This window comes from Acanthaster planci, linkage group LG19 (genome assembly GCF_054643075.1).
Source record: "Acanthaster planci isolate LZ-2023a linkage group LG19, COTS_SCS, whole genome shotgun sequence".
In the NCBI taxonomy this organism is placed as follows: Eukaryota; Metazoa; Echinodermata; class Asteroidea; order Valvatida; family Acanthasteridae; genus Acanthaster; species Acanthaster planci.
This window is the reverse complement of record NC_141795.1, coordinates 10,656,305-10,679,449: the sequence shown is the minus strand read 5'-3', so window position 1 is coordinate 10,679,449 and position 23,145 is coordinate 10,656,305. Positions and strand designations below refer to the sequence as shown.

The following is a 23,145-nucleotide window of genomic DNA, read 5'->3' as shown; positions in this document are numbered from 1 at the left end:
AAACCTAATTGTTTCTTCTTTTCCTCGGGAATGTTCATGTTTCAGATGGGAATCTTGAAGTCAGTAAAAGTGGCAAGAAGCTGGGTAAGATGGGACGAGGGAAGGTTTTTGGAGAACTCGCCATCCTCTACAATTGTACAAGAACGGCCTCTGTCATTGGTATGTTCTCTCAGCAGCTCCTCCACAACTTCCAGCTTTTAAAAGTAATAAACCTTTTTCATTCCAAAAACTATAGAGGCTTAAATGACCATCCATGTTACCACGTTACTGAGTTAACTTACCGTTGAAACAGAGAAACATACACTGGATAAAACTGACTGCAAAGATATGTTATCCCAAAACAACGAATTCTACGGTTACGCTTTGAGAGAAGACTGATTTCAATAATTATATAAATATAGCTATTTGAACTTGCATAACGATAACGCATTTTGGAAACTTGGAATTCTAGGATAATGTATTTCGGAAAAACAATGACAATGGAACATGGAATTCCTAAAGGGCGTCATACCAGCACGTTTCAGACCCGAGCGCAGATGGGGGGGGGCAACGGGGCATACCCTAGCCAAAAATGAGGATTTTAAAAATCAGAATAGAGATATTAAGGAGGATAATTGTTCAGTATGGACAGAGCCATTTTGTTGAGGAAATTATGTCTGAGCAGCTGCTTTATATAGGCTCTATTTTGGCCTGGGAGATCATTCAATGCAAAAAGGCACCGGGGAAGTTGCTTATCGGTTTGGCCCCCGAGTCTGGTAATGGCCTTGTTCAGACCTTCTGCTATTCATCTTGTTTCCATTCCAATTTCAACCGTTTGCTCAACACGAAGGATGAATACCCGTGTCTCCGTCAGAAATAATTATATAGGCCATGACCATTGAATTCTGGGTTTCTGACATGCATTAGCATTGAATTCCGAGTTTCTAAGATTGCATTGTTGAATTTCATCTATCATGACATGTTTCCAAGATGTTTCCATGTTGTCTTTGAATTCTGTATTTCAGAGATATATTACCATTGAAATCAGCATTCCCACAAAGCGTTATCATTGAATTCCGAGTTACAGGGATAATTAGCTGTTTTTCCAGACACCAGCTGAAACAGCTTTTGTTCTCAGTACCTGCCGAAACAGATTTTTCCTCCATTTCTTTTTCGCAAGTTGAGAAAAAGGCCTTCTTATTGTTTTGCTTTGCTCTTTCGAAATCTTGCGAAAAAAGGCATTTTGGGGCGGTTTTTCCCATGTTCCGAAAGAGGCATTCTTCTTGTTCTTTATTCGTTTTTTTTTTCTTTTTTACATTTTGCTAAAATGGCATTCTTTGTGAGAAGAGCCACAAGGGAGAGAAGCATAGGGGTAGCCAAGGCTAATTATTTGGCACAGCCATCAGTCATAAACGAGGCAACCCTCTTACAAGCAAGGTTTAAGAATCCTGGAATTACAACCAGAAATTTGCAGTGTCACAATGGCCAGCAATGCGGCAATAATTGTCAGTTCAATCACCAAGCCTATTTGGCAACCGAGCCATTACAGCAACAAATACAATACATGTGTACTTTACAGCTCAATATGACCACCCGTTAAATGATAATGGTGTTGGATGACATCCTCAACATACACCACCGTTAATACAGGGCCCAAATGGCCAATAAGCAAGGTTTTAACTTTACAAAGGTTTACAGCGTTATGATTTTACCAATCCCCACGTGAAATTACCTTTTCTATTGCAATGGTACTTCAAACTACTAAACCTAATTATAACACATTAAATTGTATGGTTTACCACTCTTGGTTTCTACCAGCACAATTTGCCTTTTACTCTGACATTATCAGTACAATGGCAAGCCCAAATGGCAAACAAGCAAGGTTTTACAATCATGGCTGACAAATAATAAGGATACTAACAATCGCCCATACCTTATCCGCACCAAGCCAGGTTTTTCAATTTGGAGTATACTTTACAGGTCAAAATGATGGCAAACACGTAGAAGTATGGTTGAGACTGTGATTTTTCCATTCACGAGTACTATGTGATACCTAAATACACAAGATTAGGGTTTGGCACTTGACAATCTGAAAGAGTTATTCATTTATGTACAGAACTCTGCCATCAACAATTGTATAAGGGGAGAGACCAAGGAAGTGTATAGGGCCAGCCGACCCGGCGATAGTATATAGTCTAGTCTGAATTGAATGGCTCATGTTGCGGTTCATATCAACCCCAATCACCGTCCACTTTGTTAGCTGTTTCGGCTGTCAGCCGGAACAGCTATTGTTTTCGTTAGATTTTTTTTTCTTTTTTGGATTTTTTGCAATTTTGTCCAAAAAGCAATTTTTTTGGCTTCTTCTTCTTCTCCTCTTTCTCCTGCTGAAAATCCCATTTGTTTAGTGCTTTTGCAACTTGAGGTTTTCATCAAACGTATACAAATGAAGAACCCTTATGCATAGACATTATATACCCTTATGAAACATGACATCATGGTGACGTCAAATGGTGATTTATTATTGATCTTTACATATTTATTTTATGCCATTGACTCTGAATATATTTTAAAGGCACAATTTGGGTTACTTGGCGATCTTCAATTGTCATAAAAGTTACAGCCGTCAAAGACCATGCTTCAAAATCGTAGCCCAATTTATGATGTCATGATGACGTCATCATCTTATTTTAAATTGATTTTTGAATATTTTATTTTTCCCCATAGGTTTTGTACACTTTTTTCTACTTAGCACTACTGAACAAACAGTCCATTATTCGGCTCAATATTACTGTAAGAAAGAAAGAGAAATCAGGTACTATACGCTTTGGAAGAGGCTAAATATGAAGTAACATGTCATTAGAATTGTTCAGTTTAAGCACAAATCACGTGACATGAACTTAAAGGAGCAGTGTTTGTACATGTTTTCAAGGCACAATTTGGGTTTCTGTGCGATCCTTAATTGTTATCAAAGTTGCAGCCGGTGAAAGACCATGGTTCAGAATCATACTCTAATTTATGACGTCGTGATGACATCATCACCATATTTTGTATTGATTTTTGAGTGTTAAATTTTTCCCCGTAGGTTTTGTACACATTTTTCCACTTAACATTAGTGAACGAGTAGACCTTAACTTCGGTTCAGGATACTATGAGAACGAAAGAGAAATCGTGTGCTTTACGCTGTATTAATCGGCTTGAAATATACCAGAGAGTCCGAATATGAAGTAATATTTCATTCAATTTTTCCAGTTTAAGCGCAAATCACTTGACATGAGCTTAACGGAGCAGTGTTTTTACAAACGATTTTATGGCCCATTGACTTTGTACATGTTTTCGAGTCACAACTTTGGTTACTTTGTGTTGTTTGATCGTTGCCAAACTGATAGCCAACAAAAACCCTGATGCAAGGTTTATTGCAAACGGCTGACGTCATGATGACGTCATCAGCTTATTTTATAGTGAATTTGAAATATTTTATTTTCTCCATAGGTTTTGTACGCGCTATTTTGACTTTAGGCATTAAATCTGAAAACTTCAAAGCCTTTTATCTCCTAAAGGATATGTCGTATCTGGTGGAAATCTTGCAGATAACTAGAAAGGAAAGTGTGACAGACGAATGTAGACCTGCTGTGCTGATGACGTCATCAGGGGATCAGTCACGTGACGTTAAAGGGGCATTCTTTATGGCACTATATCTTGGGAAGTAGATATCCTATCAGGTTCAGTCATGCAGATATCTTGAAAAGGGAGTGCTTTAGAGGAATATTAACCCGATGTGATGATGACGTCTTTAGGAGAGAAGTCACGAAACATTAAAGGTGCAACCTTTAAGGCCGTATATCTCCTAAAGTACATGTCCAATCGTGTTCAAATCATGCAGATATCTTGATCAGGGAGCGCTTTAGAGGAATATTGACCTGATGTGATGGAGAGAGAAGTCAAGTGACATTAAAGGTGTATTCGTTAATGCCTTATATCTCCTGAGGTACATGTCTGATCCGGTTCAAATCTTGCAGATATCTTCAAAAGGAAGTGCTTAAGAGGATATTGACCTCATGTGACAATGACGTCATCTGGAGACAAGTCACATGTCATTCAAGGTGCACTGTTTAAAGCCCTATACATGTATCTACAAGTATATATCCGTACGTATCCCATTGATTTCAAACGTTGCAGAAAAGGAAAGAAAGCGTTATAGACGAAAATGTACCTGATATGATGATGACGTCATCAGACGAGGAGTCAATTTTACATTTTCTTTAAAGCACGTTATTTCCTGAAGTACATGCGTGATTGGGTTTAAACCTTGTACCCAAGTGGTCAGAATGAAAGATTTACGTCATCAGGTTTTTGCAGTAGATTGGTTGTTCAACTTAAGAAAAGGATGGGAAAAAGCCCCCTCTTCTATTGGCAAACAGACAGATGACCTCTAGTTTTTCTTTTTCAACCCAATTCCTTCCACCAGTTGACTTTGGCAGTTTACTAAATCTGATCGACTTCAAACTTATCAGACCTTTGGACAACTATCCAAGAATAGCCCTAGAAGAACTTTGTTATGTAACGTCATCACGTGATTTCTTTTTGAAATTTGAATATTTAATTTTTCCCATTCACTTTGTACACATTTTCAAACCACCATTTTGGTAACTTTGCGATGCTTGATTGTTATCAAAGTGATAGCCAAGAAAGACCCTGATAAAATTTTTGTAATTTTAAGATGTATTTTTGCGTTACGGAGAAATATCTGATATTAATTTATATAACAGGTTTTTGCCCTTACCTTACCTATATTAATAATCACTTTATGCTCCATGCTTGTCCGAGAGCTTGCGAAAAAACCTCACAAGCTTTGTCAGGTGGGATGACTTGACCTAATGCTATCATCAGGTTCATGCAGTTGATTAGTTTAGTTTAAAAAAGAATGCAAAGAAGCGTTCTGTTTTTTTGGCAAACAGACAGACAACCTCTAGTTAGTTCTATTTCCAATTTTGCCCTTAGACATAACACAGGGTTGTTCTATACACGACTTTCGCCACTTGCTTTTGGTTGATTCCCTTCAAACCTTACAGAGATTTGGAATACGATCTAAAGATGTAACTTTATCACCCGATTTATTATAGAATTTTGATATTGAATTTTCCTTTTACGTTTTGTAAACATTTTTGAAAGCCCTGTAGGCCACTTGGCAATCTTGCAACTTCATCAAAGTTACACAATAAAGAGCCTTACAAATTAAAAATATACTGTAAAAATCATGTCATGCTTGTGTCATCAGGTGTCAAATTACAATTTTTATTCATGACAAATCTTTTATAATGCACACAAAATCAACTGTGTCTTCCCGCAACTTGCTTTTCGCACCAAGTGATAGTTTAATCTTCGTTTTTTATTCCTTCTCTTGTACGTAAAATCGCTTGACCCTTACTTTCCCTTCGAAACTGGTCCAAACCAGAAGTGCTTTATTCTTCCAAATTGATGATGAATATGAACCTAATTCCAATGGTGTTAGTCTCCGACACAATAGCATTCCTCAAAACATGCCAGGTGACGTCATGCAACGCTCGAGCATCCTCCGGCTACAGGTTTGAAAAATTTTAAAATCATTTTGGATAGATATCTGTGGTGAAGTTTGCCACAATCGCTTGAAAATCGGTAGATACAGTGACCTTAATAACTGCAATCTGTGTGCAAAAATTCGGGTTGATGACATCGTCATACTGGAAGTTATAATAATAAAGAAGACCTTCACGTTCAATTAAAAAATGCTTTCCATTTATCAAAACATGTTTAAAAATGAATAGAATTTGTATCCGAATGAGTGAAGGGAGAAGAAAAAGACCATTTGGATGGTATCGGTAATGTTTTGGCATTTTCGGCCTAGTCTGTGCCAAGAATTCTCCGGATCATATCGGTCGGAGTACTCCCCAATTACGAAGCAGATCTAGGGTCGAAATGATTTAATCTTTGTAACAATTTTTACAATTTGAGGCGCAAGAAAAAGTGTTGACGTTAAACTGAATTTAATATGGACAGGTGACGTTCCGAATAGTTCGACTATTCCAAGAAATCTGGTGGAGTGTTGGTTACGTGGACATTGGGTGATACCGGACCTTTGATTAGAAGAGTAGTCGGAATAATTGGGTTTGATATCCAGACTGAGTCTTAATATGCAGGGAGTTGAGCTAGCTTTAGCTAACTGGCCGCGGCAAGATAGTAACTCGCCATGGCGAGATAGATCATTGTCATTGTGTTGTCTGTGACAAAAGTCAAGATTCCTGTTAACTCTATGTCTTAATTTCCTTCCTTAGCTGTGACGGATGCTAAGATTTGGGCCATAGATCGAACAGCATTCCAAGTCATAATGATGAAAACAGCCATGCAGAGACACGACGAGCATCTCCAGTTTCTCAAGAGGTAGGTTGTAGCCATCTTACAGTGTCTGGAACCCGTCTGACTCCATTTTTATTTCATTCATGTAAATTTAAAAATGCTGGAACTATCAGAACAGTGCCCTTTCAGAGAACAGAAAGTGTTTAATGAATTTCCGATGAGTGTTAGATCTCATAGTGTACTAATTGCTAAATTCTAGATGGATGATTGCAAAACCTTTCTTTCATGCCCTTGACAGTCAGGTATTCCCTTCAAAAGAATAAATTGGAAATTGCATCTCGTATCACTTTAAAACTCGCGTAATTTTTGTCATTTAGTGAATGACAGATATTGGCAGAAATATTTACTGTGATCAATACTATATTATTTTGTTAATCCCCATGGTGTATTAGTTCCAGTTTGATATGACTTCTTTGAGGATTAGAACTTAAGTGCTCATTGCATCAGGGAATTTTATGTTTCAAGGTAGATTTGCAAAATGTCTTGAAAATAGAAGACGAATGAGTGCTGAGAAACAGATGGACACTTCCTCCTCAAATAGATGTGGTTACTTCAGATTAAATTGATATGTTCAAATAAACTTATAGAAAAATACTTTAGATACAATACCTCTCACACTAATTTGCAACTGATGGAATTTCAGGCCATTCATGGCGAAAGACAGCAATAGGTGGGAAAGGCTTGCGTTAGCATCATGCGAAGGAATATACATCTCTCTTATGACCGTGTGTGGTCCTGAAAAGAACCGGGAGATACATCAGCAGCCTGACCTTCCTGAAGAGATGCAGAGATCCCGACACCATTCCACCAGGACTCCGCTTGCGTGATTTGGTCCGCAGCCACAAGTCCCGCTCCATCCTCCACAAGGCTAGCCTTTCCCTTTCCATTGCATTGGTGCTACCAGACCACCATGGAATCTTTGGAAAAAGAGATATTCACTTCCCAAGACCAGCTCAAGACCATTATGTCCCCAGTGGACTTCAAGAAGATTGAACGTTTCACCACGTCATCCAGCAACGACGCCTTCAAGCAAGCTCGTCACCGACAAATCAAGAAATTTCTCAAGATCACCAGCTCCAACAACATCTCACGCAGCAAACCGCCCCAGGCAGAGGCCCACTTACAACACTGCAAGACATCTAGCTAAGATTCTTCATCTCCTGTTTGGCAAGACCCAGCATCACATCAAGAACTTGGACCAGTTTTCATCCATCATTCAAGACCTCAAGTCCAGCCAGGCGACATCATTGTCAGCTTCGATGTCGTGTCCCTTTTCACCAACGTCACCAGACGCACACCACCCTCAAGGACCACAGCGACCTTACCCAAGCCAGCTCCACGACCTCCTCACGACCTGCGTCAACTCAACCAGTTTCCGATGGCGGGACAAATTCTTTGAACAGTTAGCTGGAACCTCTATGGTGTCGCCTATATCCTCGGTTCTAGCTGACATATTCATGGAAGAATTCGAGCAGACTGCCATCGCCACCGCAGACCACCGTCCCAAGATCTGGCTCCGGTAGGTTAACAACACATTTGTCATCTGGCAGCAGGGGCAAGACAACCTCCGACACTTTTTGGATCACCTTAACAGGCTTCACTTCACCATGGAACAAGAAAGAAATGGCAGCATTTCCTTTCTTGATGTTGAGGTGTCCAGAAGTCAAGATGGCCGCCTCTCCCGCAAGGTGTTCCGCAAACCCACTTACACCGACAGATACCTCAACAGCTCCTCCTTCCATCACCCCAAGATCAAGTCATCTGTCAACTGAGCCCTTGTTTGCAGGGCTTACAACATTTGCGACATGGAACACTTCACCGAAGAACTGCACCACATCTCCACAGCACTTCAACGAAAAGGCTACAAGCCCCAGCAGATCAAGATTCAAGACCCAAGACCAAGATCCCCTCCTGGCTGAAGGGTCTCCTACAGTATACTCAAAGCCAATTAGATAAGGCCCCTAGTTCTGTTCTCTACCCTACCTAGGTTGTACTTCCCACCACATCCAGCATATTCTGAGCAAGCATGGCATCAAGGTATTCCACACAGCCCAGCCGAATGAGCGCCCAGCTGTGCATCCACCACTAGCATCCTCGTCACACCCCACTGCATCCAGTCACCCTATATATACAGCTCCATCTTCAGCATCTCTTCAGTCTCCTGACGATGGACTGAGCACGCAGTCTGAAACGTTGCGTATACTCCTGGTTCTTTTCAGAACCACACATACTCATAAGAGAGATATACATGTATTCCTTCGCATGGTGCTACCCCGGAAGCCTTTCCACCTAATTCTCAACTGATTTTTTTTATCCGGTACCTTTGCGCGACTTTTTGTTTTGTTTTATTTCTGGCCACTCTTTCCCAGTGTTGTAATATTGCAGTCACTGTCTGCCTCCAATTTGTTTAAACTTGCTGAGAGTCTGGAGGTAGATTTTTTTGTGGAAGGAGAGTACATCGTAAGAGAAGGAACAAGAGGAGACACTTTTTACATCATCAGCAAAGGATCGGTAGGTATTTCCCTCAAATTCCACTTTTTTCCCTTGTTCCCCAGTCCTTTTCCTGCCAACCCTTAGCGGGAAGTGTCATTGCCCAACTTTTGTTTTATCAATTTTTAATGTTATAGCTTGTGATTATGTGAGCCAGCTTTAGTGTGATTAACGGAAACAGAAGTTCCAAAAGAAAAAAAAAAGAAGGAAACAAAAACGTGTATGTTATAATATTTTAAACATAGGCATTGATTTTAGGATCAAACACCCCCACTTGTTACCTTTTATAAATTAAAGGGCCTTGGTCTCTAAATCTGGGAAGATCCGTACTTTATAAGAAAAGACTTGTCAATATGTTATATAATTTTTTAACGCGTGCCTGTAACACTTTCTGAACGTGTTAATAATCAAAAGCTAAACACTTTATGGTGTTTATTTTGTGAACAATATGTATTGAATAAGAAATTGGACACAATGACGCATTAAGGGGGTTTAAATAACAAGACACAAAAACACATTTAACGGATGGTAACACCTTCTGAACACCAAAACATGTTTATTTTCAAAAGGGTGTTTAATTTTCCGGTTACATGTTTACGATCAACGCGAAGACGCATGTATAACGGGGTTGGTTCTTACAGTATATAGTCAGGCAGCCAGAGGGGCAACCCTGCTGTGTTGGATATGTAATACTTTTTTGTATGGTCTGAGAAAGGAGGTCATATTCTTGAAAAATTCGATTGATGACACTTTTCCAGGAGGGTTGGGCAACATTAGATATCTATTATTTCCCTTCTTATCAATATTTGATCGATACATACCACGTTTACGCCATTAAAAAGAAATTTATATATTATATTTATTTGGAAAGTCCTATCAATGAATATGTTTCTTTGGTAATTCTGAGCAATGAAAATATTTCAAGAATTTATATAATGAAGCCGTGTCGGGTTGGATGATTTTAGATATCGATTGTTTCTTTTCTGTCCAATATCAGTACATATGATGTGTGCTCAACAGAGTGCCCTCCGTCTTTTTGGACGGTCATTTTGCTAATGATTTGATTTAAATTTTTCTTACGACCAACCAACTGTCAAAAACCCCAAGATGGCCTATCTCTGTTCATGCTGAACGGCCTTGTTTAGTTACTGTAAACATAGGGTCTTCCCCTTAGCCAGAAAAAAAATACATGTATACTCTAGCTGGAGTTGGCCAATTCCCATGGGAATGTGGGATTGTATACATCAACGGCTGCCTGGCTTGCTTAGGCCCTGCCTATGACCCATAAACACGGATAAACGACCTTCTCTTTGAAGCTTTGTGACTGTCCAGAAGGCTTGTGCCTGGGAAATTCTAGACATGCCTTGGCTGCAGAGTATGGTACAGCCTGTAAGGCTACTTCATGTGGCTTGTTACTGAAAGATATACATGTAAGAGCAGTTGGGTGCAAGCTTACTACCTTTTCCCGTGTTTTCTTTGCTGATTTTATTTTACCCCGTGGTTACAACACCACCTTCTTTAAAGGACTGTGCAACTGACTTAATAAAAAACAAAAGACCAACTGACAGCAGTTTGGTACAAGCCTGCTACCTTTTCTTATGGGTTCCTTTGTGGATTTAAGGGTTTGAGGGTGCAGTGGACATCCATGAAGGAATTGAAATCTATTTAGAACAATTTTTGTTTTTCAAAAAAAACCTACCCCACGGTTGCAACACCACCTTCTAAAAAATGATAGTGCAACTGATTTAATAAAAAATCAAAGACCAACGGACACGCATGTTAAACAAAGGTTAGTGTTTTGCGGAAATGTCCTTCAAAAGTTACATAAAGAGACAGGACAGCTTGACTGACATATTGTTCCATCTGGATATACATGTATGTCCCAATCATTTTCTGATATATTCTATACAAATAATGATCACTTGTAAACATGGTGAAATCTTGTGCAGATTGAGCTGTCAACCAATTAGCTTTCCTCAAAGCCATCCAATCTGTGTTACTGTGTGAATTTCATGCTATTCTATTAAGAGATGGCACAAATGAGTCTTCTGCCTTTGATTTTTGGCCTTGTTCTCAATTAGGTATGGTATTGCACCAATTTAATTTGGGAAGTCCCTTAAAGTGAGAGCAGTCCAAAAAGGTAAACTCCTCCGCATTGCCCTATGGGCCACTATGACTGTACGTTCTACCATTTTAAGGATGACACAGACGTCAGAGCTCTTCTGCTTCTGGCAGTTTTGAATTTATAGACCCCTTGGGGCCAGAAATCGTAGCTTCGCTGAAATTGGAGGTCCGTTCTCACTTTCGAATGGCAACATGGAATGATGTGTTCTAGGTCAATATGAAGGTGCACCTCGTCAGACTGCTTCCAAGGTCACCACAGGAGGGCGTTAATCCTATTTGTGCTCGTTTTCGATCAAAAAACAGTATTTTGGGCATAATTTTCTACTTTGTTCATTAAAATGATTTTAAATTTGTCACAGGTACTATTTGTAACATTTCACAAAAGAAAAATTACTATTTAATAAATTTGGGGGGGGAGGAAAACTCTGGCTTGCTTGTGCAGCCTGACTGGTCACAATCTCGTTTTCATGTAAACGATGGCAAAGAAAAATCAAGGCCTCATACACATACATTGCAAATAAACTTTCTAATAAATTGAACAATGGAGGAATGCTAGAGTCTCTTAAATATGATTACCCGCTTTATTGAATCTTTAGAGTGCTTTGCAAGTTTTAATGCTTTAATGTTGACACAATGTATGTGTGTGTTGACTGTTGATGCTTAATGACACTAAATGCATGTAGCATAACTGCTTTGATAAGCCCCTTTTGAATAACAATCACCTCAGATATATCACGCTAGAATCTGAACCTTTGGCAACTTCAGTTAAATGGTTCACACCATGTTCTCCTTTGGCTGCTTCAGGGTCGGTAGTTTTTGATTAAAAACCAAATTATTACAATTTTTTTTTATTTGTAAAAATAAATATGAAGGCGAATTGGCTTAACTGCGTGTATCTGTTTTCAAAGCAAGTTAATTTGTTGCATGTGTTAATAGGCCATCTCGTATGGTTTGTGATCCAGCTCCTTTGTGATTGAGTAATAACTAACGCTTGATTAAAAGTCACGTCATTAAAAAAATTTTGTTACTGGTTTCACTGCATAGTAACCAACAATTCTCATGTCATTTAATACGGGCGTACTTGTTGAAATGAAAGGTACAATACGGTAGATGCACACTGATACCTTTATACATGTTAAACTCAGAAAGGGGCACTTTAAATACTGGGAGTGAAATTTTAAAAAATTTAGAAATCCTTCACTTGACTTAATGCACTGAATCCAGTTTAAGTTGAAACAGAGGACTGGAATTGAGAAAGAACCCAGCCAGCCTAGATTGTGTGTAATGCATAGTGCTTTTATACTTTTATAAAACCAGGAACGGATAAACTTAACCCTAAAACATAGGGACTTTTTATCAGGGCACATCCTCAATCCTCCAAAATCCTCCAACTGCCCAACTTAAAAAACATCAGAAGAGGAAGAAAAACAAAACAGAACTAGGTAGAAGTGTTTGTAAATAAGTACAAACACAGAGCTGTTTCGGGACTGTTTCACCAACAAAATAAGTATTGGCAATTGTGATGAAAAACCTGGCGTTAAGAAACTATGAGAGTAAAAATGAACAGTTTAATATTCTGGACGTGACATATACCCTGAAAAAGATTAATTTCAACCAAGAATCACAGCAGGTCACGGAACTTCTCTTCCACGTGGAACTGATGGAACATACCTTTCACATCAACCATGAAGGCCACCTCCTCCTTCCTAAATCTGCATAAGACACCGAGAAGACCATTCGTCATGTTTGGACCTTGAAGGAGATGGTCGTTCAGGAAGACACCACCATACTTCGCTGAGCGATCAAACACTACTCTTATCTTGTCTGGCTTTTTCGGTGATAGACTCCGGTGTGTGGCACATAGTTCCCCCTTCCCTCCTCAACATCAAATTGGTCCAGGGAAACTCTCTCTGCACAGTTTTAGATGACATCTTCCATGAACTCTCGGTAGTCCTCACGGAACTTTTCATTTCTCCTGAACCTTTCCAACAGCTGGTTCCATCTCTGCACAGCAAGCTGACGGTTATTGGGCAGGGTTGCAGTGTCAGACTTCAGTGGTAGTGGCATTTGATAGTGTCCATTGGAAGTTTTCTTGATTCCCATTTCCATGACATTAAGAAACTTCTCATCTTCTACCGAGTATGGTTTCCGTTGATGATTTTCCACAAAGTCTGATGCCAGCACCTTCAGAACTTTCTCTGGATTTAGCACTTCTTTGATTTTTGTGCCGTAAACGAAGTGTCGGTTGCTCCGTTGGACGGAGGCAACCACTTTGTTGCATACCACAGGTTGGCCATCCATTTGTCATGCATCGTTGCACACGTTCCCAATTACTCCCCAGCCAAGTAGTGGCCTCTGGCCGTAGGGGTCGTCCTCACCACCAGCAATGATTTCTCTGGTTCTGACCACTCTTGGGCAACTGCTTCTGATTAGAAGAGAGATCTGCAGGGTTGAGTCATAGGGCATGAGTTTGTCAGCAAGACACTGCAGATGGGGCCACTGATGCACCACTGCAGGCTTTGGTATCTGAAACTTTTTGGCAGGAATGCTGTCTCTCTCGAAGCAGACTGGAAGTTGAACAGTGTGCTCTCTACTAATGTCAAGTACCTATTCGACTGCTACTGATACGGACGTTTTGTTCTTGCATTGTACTTAGCAACAACCCTGTCTGTGGCCCTTGCAGGTTCATCTTCTTGCACAGTGCTTTGGAGACAAAGCAACTGTTTGATTGTTCGTCCAGGATTGCATATTCAAGGAATTCCTTTGATGGATCTTTCTGGCTGCGAATCAGCACTGGGATGATCATTGACTGATCACCTTCTCCTTCTTGGTCAGGCAGTGAACACACCTGTATGCAATTGGACAGACCATGGACGGTGACAATTTCCTTGGGTGGAGTTGCAGTTGTTACCTTGTCAGCTGGTTCTTTACCTGCTGTTGCTGACTGCGGGTGACTAGAAGTAGTTTCCTCTGGCTGTCTTCGGAGAGTTGCGATGGAGACAGGTTAGATGGGCACCACTGCAGATTTGACAAACCTTCTGTCATTACATTCTCGCACTTGATGATTTCAAGCGCGTTCACAGCCCATGCACAGTCGCCTCTTGAAGAAGAAATCCTTTCACTCCTGGAAAGGTTTATGCAGAAAGCGCTCACAATCGTCCAGTAGATGGTGTTTCTTGCAGTACAAGCATGAACGTTCATCACCTGAGAACTGCACTCCATTAGTTGTTCCCTCACTTTTGCTGGATGCTCTAGTCTTGTCGCTTCGACTGGTTGTAGTGGAAAAGGAACTGGTGTTCTGACCTCTGGCATGCTTTGTCGAAGCATTACTTGCACTGGAAAGTTTATCTTGACCTCGACTGATGCTCTGCAACTCTGGAATATTTGCTTGGTCTGCAGCAACTTTCACAAATTTCACAAACTCAGTAAATGGGGGGTAGGAACTCTGACCATGGATCTGCCTCCAAAAATTAATCTTGTCTCGCCACTTAGTCTCGAGATTAAATGGCAGTTTCTCGACCAGGTGAGCATTTTCACTGGCGTAGTCTAGCACTCCCAGACAAGGTGTGGTTGCTAGTGCAATGTTGACTTTCCCCAGAAAATCTGAGTAATCTCTCAAGCCCACTGCATCTTTGGGCATTAAATTTGGCCATTGTTGCAGTTTACTGGTGAAGGCAGAGCTCACTACACTACTGTTGCCATACCTCTCGTTCAACACATTTCTTGCTTGCGTGTATGCATGTAGTGCTCCACCAGCTGCTTTGGCCTGCTAGTCCCATACTGATTTAGGTAGTTGAGCTGTGTGTCTGCGTCGAGGGGTTGACTGTCTATGAGGGGATTGAAATAGTTCCGCAGCAGGGGGTATTGTAGGGGGCACCACTGAATAGGGGGACGGCTATCTTTGGTAGCTGACTAGACGCAACTAGGCGTTGATTCACATCATGCTGCTGTCTACTGGACTCAGTCAGTTGTGAAATGCATTTCTCAAGCACTGAACAACATTGTCATCCATTCTCCTCCACTCTGGTAATGAAACTCGGGTGCACTTGCTTGTTCATCACGTCTGTCCTGCTCGGCTGACAAAACCAAGTGGGATGACACATTGCCCTCTGATGCACTTTCATCTTGGGGTACAAGAAGGAGGGGAGTGCTGGCCTTGTTGCGAGTTGAGAAATTTCTGCAATTGTTCACTTTTGTTGGCAGTGATGTCTGTTGACTCTGATTCCATGGAACTGTTGTCGTCTGACTCTTCTATCACCTGCATAACTGCTCGGGTCTCTGCTAGTTGTTTTCCTAGTTGTAGTTGTTCCAGCTTCTGTTCCCTCTCGTTTTTCATTGCCTCAACTTTCTTTGCTTCTTCTAGCTCAAGTAGCTTCAGCTCTTTCTCCTTCTCTGCAAAATGCCAACTGCACCTGCAAAGCGGCCTCTGTTTTCTCAAGTTCCAGTTTCTCACGGAGTATGGACAATGTGGCAGATGTAGTGGATTTAACATGGCTGGATCTACTCTTCTTTGACTTATGGGATTTATGGCTCGACGAGGAGTGAGCACTGGCGATGCTGACATGGACATGACGTAAAACTTGCTTTATTCACAGTTGTGGAACCACAATAACGACTGGACTTTGCCTGTCCTTCGACTGTTATTCAGTTGTTAACTTCGATTGTTATTGTGGCTGCCTCAGACACAAATGTTCCTTGAAGAGTTTCGAACTCTCATGACTCTAGAATATGTCTCAAACTTATGAGGCCGAAATGATTGTTCATTCACAACTTGGTGGACTATCACACACAAACGCTGGGTCACTTGACACTGCTCTGGTGATGTGTACTTGCTCACTGAGATTGAGATAACAATCTGCAATTTAATGAAGCAGAAAAACACTAATAAGAAAACTGCAATACATGGAAAATTGTAACAGTTAACTTGGCAAGCTGAGTCACAAAAAGAAGTCTAGTTACTAATTTGCAACTGTCATGACTGTTATAGTTTCCCGACTGACGGCGTCAACGAATCAAAAAATAGTCCAAAGGTATCTGAATAATTCGAAACTTGAGTAACCAGAACTGTCCTTAAATCTTCTGAATCTCTAGCAATCAGTTGAAAACTACTTCCTGATAAACAGTATGGCATAACATCAACAGCACATTGTTGGTCACATACATGTGTAAAAGTGTAATCAGGGATCACTGAATGGTTATCCTCTGAAAGATGCAAATAAATCTCAGGAAATATGAACAAATAACTTAAGCTGTCTTATCCAAAGTGCTCTAAAAATATGAAGGAATATACTTCTTAACGAAATGGGGGTTTCTTGGGTTCCACAGGAAGTAATAAACTGAAGATTACTTTGATTGACTTGGTGAGTTACGAACATGAAAATGTCTTAATGACAGCATGGTAAAAAAGATGGCTGCCTATGCAACCTTAGGGGTGCACCACTACAAATAAATTCCCATAGACTGCAATGATAAATCCCCACACTTTGCAATAATTTTAAAAATACTCACAACTCTCACAGATGTCCAGGCTGCACAGAAATACGATGATCGACATGTCCCCTTTCATTTTCCTTTCAATTTTCGGGGGGTTGACCAATGAATTTTTGAGAAATTTTCACCAGAAGCACACCACCCCTAAAATGAAGAAAATGTCCCTGCCCAGAAAAGTTGCCATTTTGAAAAACCATCCCTCTGCAAAACGGCCAAATAGTGCCATTTTCGGACCCAACTGCACCCAAATTACTCAGAATTTGACGCCCAGAGTCCGGGCCAGGGGTTCAGTGCCATATTTCTCCAATTCCTCAATTTCATGGCTCTCAGGACTCTCTAATATAGAATATTTTGAGTGTATAACTTTTATTAATGAGCTCGGCGGACATATTTAGGGCCTAATTACCAGGGTGCACTCTATAGGGTGCACCACTACAAATAAATTCCCATAGACTGCAATGATAAATCCCCACACTTTGCAATAATTTTAAAAATACTCACAACTCTCACAGATGTCCAGGCTGCACAGAAATACGATGATCGACATGTCCCCTTTCATTTTCCTTTCAATTTTCGGGGGGTTGACCAATGAATTTTTGAGAAATTTTCACCAGAAGCACACCACCCCTAAAATGAAGAAAATGTCCCTGCCCAGAAAAGTTGCCATTTTGAAAAACCATCCCTCTGCAAAATGGCCAAATAGTGCCATTTTCGGACCCAACTGCACCCAAATTACTCAGAATTTGACGCCCAGAGTCCGGGCCAGGGGTTCAGTGCCATATTTCTCCAATTCCTCAATTTCATGGCGCTCAGGACTCTCTAATATAGAATATTTTGAGTGTATAACTTTTATTAATGAGCTCGGCGGACATATTTAGGGCCTAATTACCCTTAGACTCACAGTGCGTGCACCAGCGCATCCACTTACACGTAGTGACTCTAGGAAGGAGGTTGACAGGCTCTTTCACTTACTAAAAAGAAAGGTTTACAATTTCTTCTTTCATGAAATAATAAAAGTCTTAATCAGGATTCTAAACAGTTAGAATACCTATCTACATGTTGTTGATGATTAACATGAGAATAAAAACAACGTAAAATATTCACAGCACAGGCTGCTGCAGTGACAACTAATATACAGACATTGTCGACAAAAATTAGATAAAAAAATGGATTTGTTCTGCTTGGTGTGGGTTGTGATCAGAACAGCAATCTGGCCGAGGGGGAGATTGTTTATACCGAAGTACCAATATGAACCCTTTGATGGGGTTTTTGAAATTGATGGTGATCAAGCAGACCAGAAATTTATCCTCAAGTCAATCCTCACTCTGGGGCAGTCAGATTTTGTTCTTATTTACACTAAACTTGAGTTACCACCTCCTATCCCATTATCATATTCAAAACGCTCCTCTTTGTTTTCACATCATGGGGGTATCTTAAACAAAACTCATGGCTGACAAACAATGCTTGATGAAGCAATGCCAGGTTCGTCAAATTTGAGGACGTTGCGGAGTTACAAAAAAAAAAAAACTTTAGTAGGTCAGGCGGAAACTTAACATGGAGCTTAGACGGGGGGTGTCAAAATGGTGTGTCAAATGCCTAATGCCAGGTACAGTGTCATGCATTCGTGCTATAAAATATAGTGTTCTAATGCCCACTTGCAAACATCTTCAGATTAGCTGAGAAAAAGTATTCAACTACATGTACATCAATCCATCCAGAGATTTTTGAGAAGTTTTCCAATAACAAAAACAAGCCAGTCCCGACAAAAACACAACTCTCGACCTTCTAACATGCTTTGAATATCATTATTTGATTTAAATTTCAAGGTGACAATTACTCAGTCTCTTACTGGTCTGGATGAGCCACAGGAGGTCCGACAATTAGGCAGAGGAGATTATTTCGGAGAGAAAGCCCTCCTCAGGTAAACATGAGAGGCAAGAGAAACCTCCCTCCAATTTTGGAGGATGGGGGTAAAAATGCTTTTTTTTTTAAACTTGCCTCAAGTCAAATTACAGAAAATAATCTGTGCAGTGCCATATCCAGGGTTCAGATCGGCAGGAAGCGAACATTTCATTTTCCAGTGAAAATTCAAATGGGCCCGTGGTATAATGTTTAGAAAGGAATTGACTATAATACTGATCTTAAAGTGATGTTGTTTTCTATTTCTGCAAAGGTAACAAACATAAAAATGGCTTTTTACAAAACAAATTATTTTAAAAGATTCAGAAAGGTTTGTATTAAAAACCACCAAGGGGGGTTATACTTAAAATGTATATTTGTGTTCCTCTTAGTGAAGACGTACGGACAGCCAATGTCATAGCAGGAAAAGGCGGGTGTCAGGTCCTTGTTATAGATCGGATGTAAGTGTGCACAGAAAAATGCTAGATGTAATAACATTTCTTACTTCAATACATATTTTAATGAAATCAATACTGTTTTGACAATATATTCCAGCTCAAACTCATATTTCAAGGCTTAAAGCTCCATGCAGTGTGCACTGATGTAATTGGCTAGATACATGTGAATTCAGTATAAAATGGCAAAAGTAGATTAAATATTAAAATGGAGATGTGAGAATCACACCCGCTTCTTGATGTTCAAAGCTAGCTATACATATCATTTTGACTGAAGTCTTTCATTAGTCACTGAGAAGCACTTGCTTGAAGAGTGTATTCTTTACTTTTTTAATTTCAAGCTTTTAATTTTTGAAGCTACATTATCAGAGCATAACTTGCAATATGTTACACTTTATTACAGAGTTTTCAATGAACTAATCGGTAACCTCCAGGAACTGCAAAACAAGGACTACGGTGACCAGGAGAGGGGTGCAACAAGGTATATCACTTTTATACAGTTTTACCCTGTGGGATAAATTTTAATCAGCATATTTTGAAATTCAGTTATATTGAATATGGTTAGTTGTTCAGAAAAGACAAAACTCTTCTTGCCCTAATCTGTTGCTCATTCTCCTCTTGCTGATGGTTTTGTCATTAATCTACCGGCAGAATGATAGCAAATCATAAAGCACACCAAACTGGTTCAGAAATCTCTCTCAAGACAAAAAGAGGCATACCGAGTTGCTGCTCTGGTTCAAGCCTGCATGATTTAATGGTGTGAGCATTGGTACTCAAGTTTCGTGTGGTCAGTTCTTGCTGTTTTTGTTGCCTTTGTGTCCTTTTTCTAACAATGCACAAAATTATTCATTTTCTTTCCCAGTTGGTTTGATAAATCACCAATTGTGGCACAACTCCGAAATTCCAAATGACCTGAAAGATATGTTTGAAGCCTTTTTTTGGGGGGGGGTGGTTAATATTTTACCCGTTACTGGCATAAACTGACATATTAAGACAGGAACAACACCAACGGTAAAAATTCCAAGCTAGGATTTGACAGAAATGCCTCTAAGGTTGTGACACCTCCAGTTAGATCTCTGGGATAGTTCATAAAACTTGGTTATTCAGTCCTAACTGAATGAACTCACACCCCAAGCATGATAATTCTACAGATGCAAGAATTCAAGAACAAGGTTAGATAGCTACAACCTCCAGTAGTGAGTTTCTTTACATGCCATCTGAGCGGCAGTTGCCATAGCAACCAAAGTGGATCACCTTTTGTATAGATGATTGAGCAAAGCACATCTATAATTTTAATATTATAATCATTGTTATATTTTGACTTAATGATGTGTTATTGTTACACTAATCATTTTAAAGTAGAGTACACCATTGGTTATTTTGTTTTCATTTCACATGACCGGCTGATTTAGGGTATGAAATTTACTGTAGCTTTCATTCCCCATGCCTACTTTATGTTTTGGGTTAACTGCTTTCCAGAAAAATTGAAAAAAGGGGTTCGTTTTCAATCATTTTAAAGTAGAGTACACCATTGGTTATTTTGTTTTCATTTCACATGACCGGCTGATTTAGGGTATGAAATTTACTGTAGCTTTCATTCCCCATGCCTACTTTATGTTTTGGGTTAACTGCTTTCCAGAAAAATCGAAAAAAGGGATTCGTTTTCAACGGTCAAAACAAAGATCTTGTAATTTGTCTTGAGAAAAACCCATGGACTACATTTTTAATGAGCGAGCGATGAACACGCAGGGCCAATCTGCCAAAAAACAGGTGTTCTTGCCCTTTAATAGTAAACCAACATGAAATTACCTGAGTGCTCCGTTTATCTATTCAGACTGTGAGAGAATGGACTGTGTACGTAAGACACTGTGAACCACAGTGTTTCTTTCCTAACGTGTATTTTTTTTCATTTCCTTGATTGCTCGTGAATTGCCAGAATGCATTAACGATGCCTTGTGTCCATAGAGTCTCCATTTATCTTTTCAGACCATGAGGAAAAGGGTTTTGTCCGCAAAACAGTTATTTTTTGGTGAAGTAAGCAAATAAGTATATATTTGCAACCGTATGTTTTGTTTTCTTTGTTTTGTTTTTTGCTTTGGTGGATAATCTCAAACGTTTTCATGGCGTTATAGATTAAACCTACCACAGAGTAAGAAAATTTCATCGATCGTGCTTTTTAACCACATTTCCACCTCAAATCAATGTAAGTCTAAAACCATCTTCAGTTGACTATGCAAAATGGCAGCCGACAGTTTGGACTATGCCGTTGTGGTTTGGATTTTTTTTCGTGCAGAAAATATAATTTTATTAATCAAATTTAACTTCAAACTGAGCCTCATTTTTCTTTACTTTTACTCATTTGGTCTCTTCTTCCAATTAATAATGCTTTTGGTGAATTTCTTGCCCCCTTTTTTTTGTAGAATTACACTTTATTATCAGACAACTCACAGACTACGCAACTTTGACCTTGAACTTGTATTATCTGAAACAGCTCAACAACTGCATCTATAAATCCACTATGCCTCGCCCCTCAGGTGAAATGACACGAACATTGCCTTCTCAGCCAATACCCCCAACGATTGACTGCCGCAACACTGTAAAAGTGGATCAGGGAGTCAGAAGAGAAGCTTCTTTAATATTTATCAGAGGGCATCATCGGCCTCCGGTTTCTTTTGTCCAAATGATTATGTTTTTCGGCTCCTCGCTGCCTGTGGTGGTGCCAAACCCCCCTGTTGGTCGCGTGCAGCATGTCCCATAGCGACAGGAGTCAGCTCAGTCTCATACTGGAGTAAAGGCCGGTGATATGCCTTGGGCTCCCCTCCCCCACTAAACAGAGCTGAGCAGGGCGGCTCCTTGAGTTTTCTGCTCCAGTCACTTGCGTGCAGAGCAGCTGTGCTCCATTAACTCATGTGCAGCGCAGCCCCACCAACCCTGCTCCATTCTCTAGTGCGAGGAGCAGTTGCGTTGGTTCCACTTCATCGCCTTGTGCGGCGCGGCTGTGCTCCAAGAACCTTTGTTATACTGTGGTCATAGATATTGAAGTTTTATTGGTCGCAAATTGATCACATGATATACCACAAGCCTGCATGCATCATTTACAATCGAGCCCATTGGCGATATTGCCGCGCTACAAAAAAGTTGTTATACCAAGGTCAGAGATAGTAAATCTTTATTGGTCGCGAATCGATCACGTGGTATGCTAGAAGTGCATGTAACATGAACGCGTTGAGTGCTTTAGTGATGTTGCTGGACCCCAAAAATTGTTGATAACGGTGACCTTTCTTACATTTGACGTGTTGTGTCTATTGTGTTGTAAGTTTTGTATCTTGGGTACGAAGGTGGATAGCTGCGGTGCTACTATGCGCCAATCATCGTGCAGTGTATGGGGGACATTGAAGCACTGTGTCCGTTCGCATGTAGTAGGCCTACTCTTTTCACTCTGACCATCACGGAAACCTGCGGGTTATTAAACTTCTGTTCACACTCCCAGCTGTGCTGGAGGAACATGAGTATGCTCTGATCACTTTTTCTGCTGCGAACGCCACTGCTGTTTATATAAAAACACTTATGCTGTTGTTTCTTCTCATCTGCTCTTCAACTAACTGACCTAACGACTGATCACTCGATCGATCGGAATTTGGTGTAAATATCTTGAAATTCAACCAGTCGACAGACCCCCAGTGCTTTATGAATCCCGTGTTTTCAAGGCCTGTTATATAAATTAAAATCTTGTGTTTCTTTAGTAAACCAGTTTGTTAGAGATGCTAGATCCCCTACAAAAAAGAAAACACACACAAAACCAAAAACACAGGACATCACGATCAATAGTTTTTCCCCTATATCTAACTTACTTTTCAAGTGTTTCAATTGTTGTAGTGTTTTAAATTTATCTTTGAAATGATGGAGTTTCCTGTCGATGTGACAGATGAGTAGGCAGACAGGACATTCTAATTACCGACGTGGGACTTCGCGTGAGAATGAAGACCAATTGGTGATGCACACGACTGGCCACAGATGCTGCAAGGAAATGAATCCACAGAAGGGTAACTCTGTTTCTTTCCTCCTTTGCCCTCTCCTCTCATACAGCGTGTTACGTAAACATCACGTCGGTGTCTCTATCGTACTATAGCGTAATTCAGCATGCGCCACTGCTTTGATCGAGGATGCATCCATGTATTGTTGAACTTATCAGCTTGCTGGAAGATCATGTTGGTGATGAACAGCTTGTGCTGAGACCTCATGCAGAGTTAAGAACAACACTCAGTTGAGTTACACTTTCTAGTCCCATGGTGTCCTAAGACGTTCAGCCAGGAGTTCA

At 40.2% G+C, this 23,145-nt stretch overlaps 1 protein-coding gene across 4 annotated transcripts in view; it reads left to right on the top strand.

Annotated features, from left to right (window-relative positions):
- Positions 1–23,145, top strand: part of LOC110982046 (cGMP-dependent protein kinase 1-like) — a 102,143-nt gene that overhangs the window by 42,698 nt on the left and 36,300 nt on the right. For all 4 annotated transcript variants that reach the window (XM_022240183.2, XM_087149099.1, XM_022240182.2 and 1 more), the window contains 6 exons: positions 46–159; positions 6,288–6,393; positions 8,739–8,880; positions 18,300–18,394; positions 18,765–18,833; positions 19,231–19,308. In XM_022240183.2, coding sequence (XP_022095875.1) covers positions 46–159; positions 6,288–6,393; positions 8,739–8,880; positions 18,300–18,394; positions 18,765–18,833; positions 19,231–19,308 — 604 coding nt within the window. The remainder of the gene's footprint in view (positions 1–45; positions 160–6,287; positions 6,394–8,738; positions 8,881–18,299; positions 18,395–18,764; positions 18,834–19,230; positions 19,309–23,145) is intronic.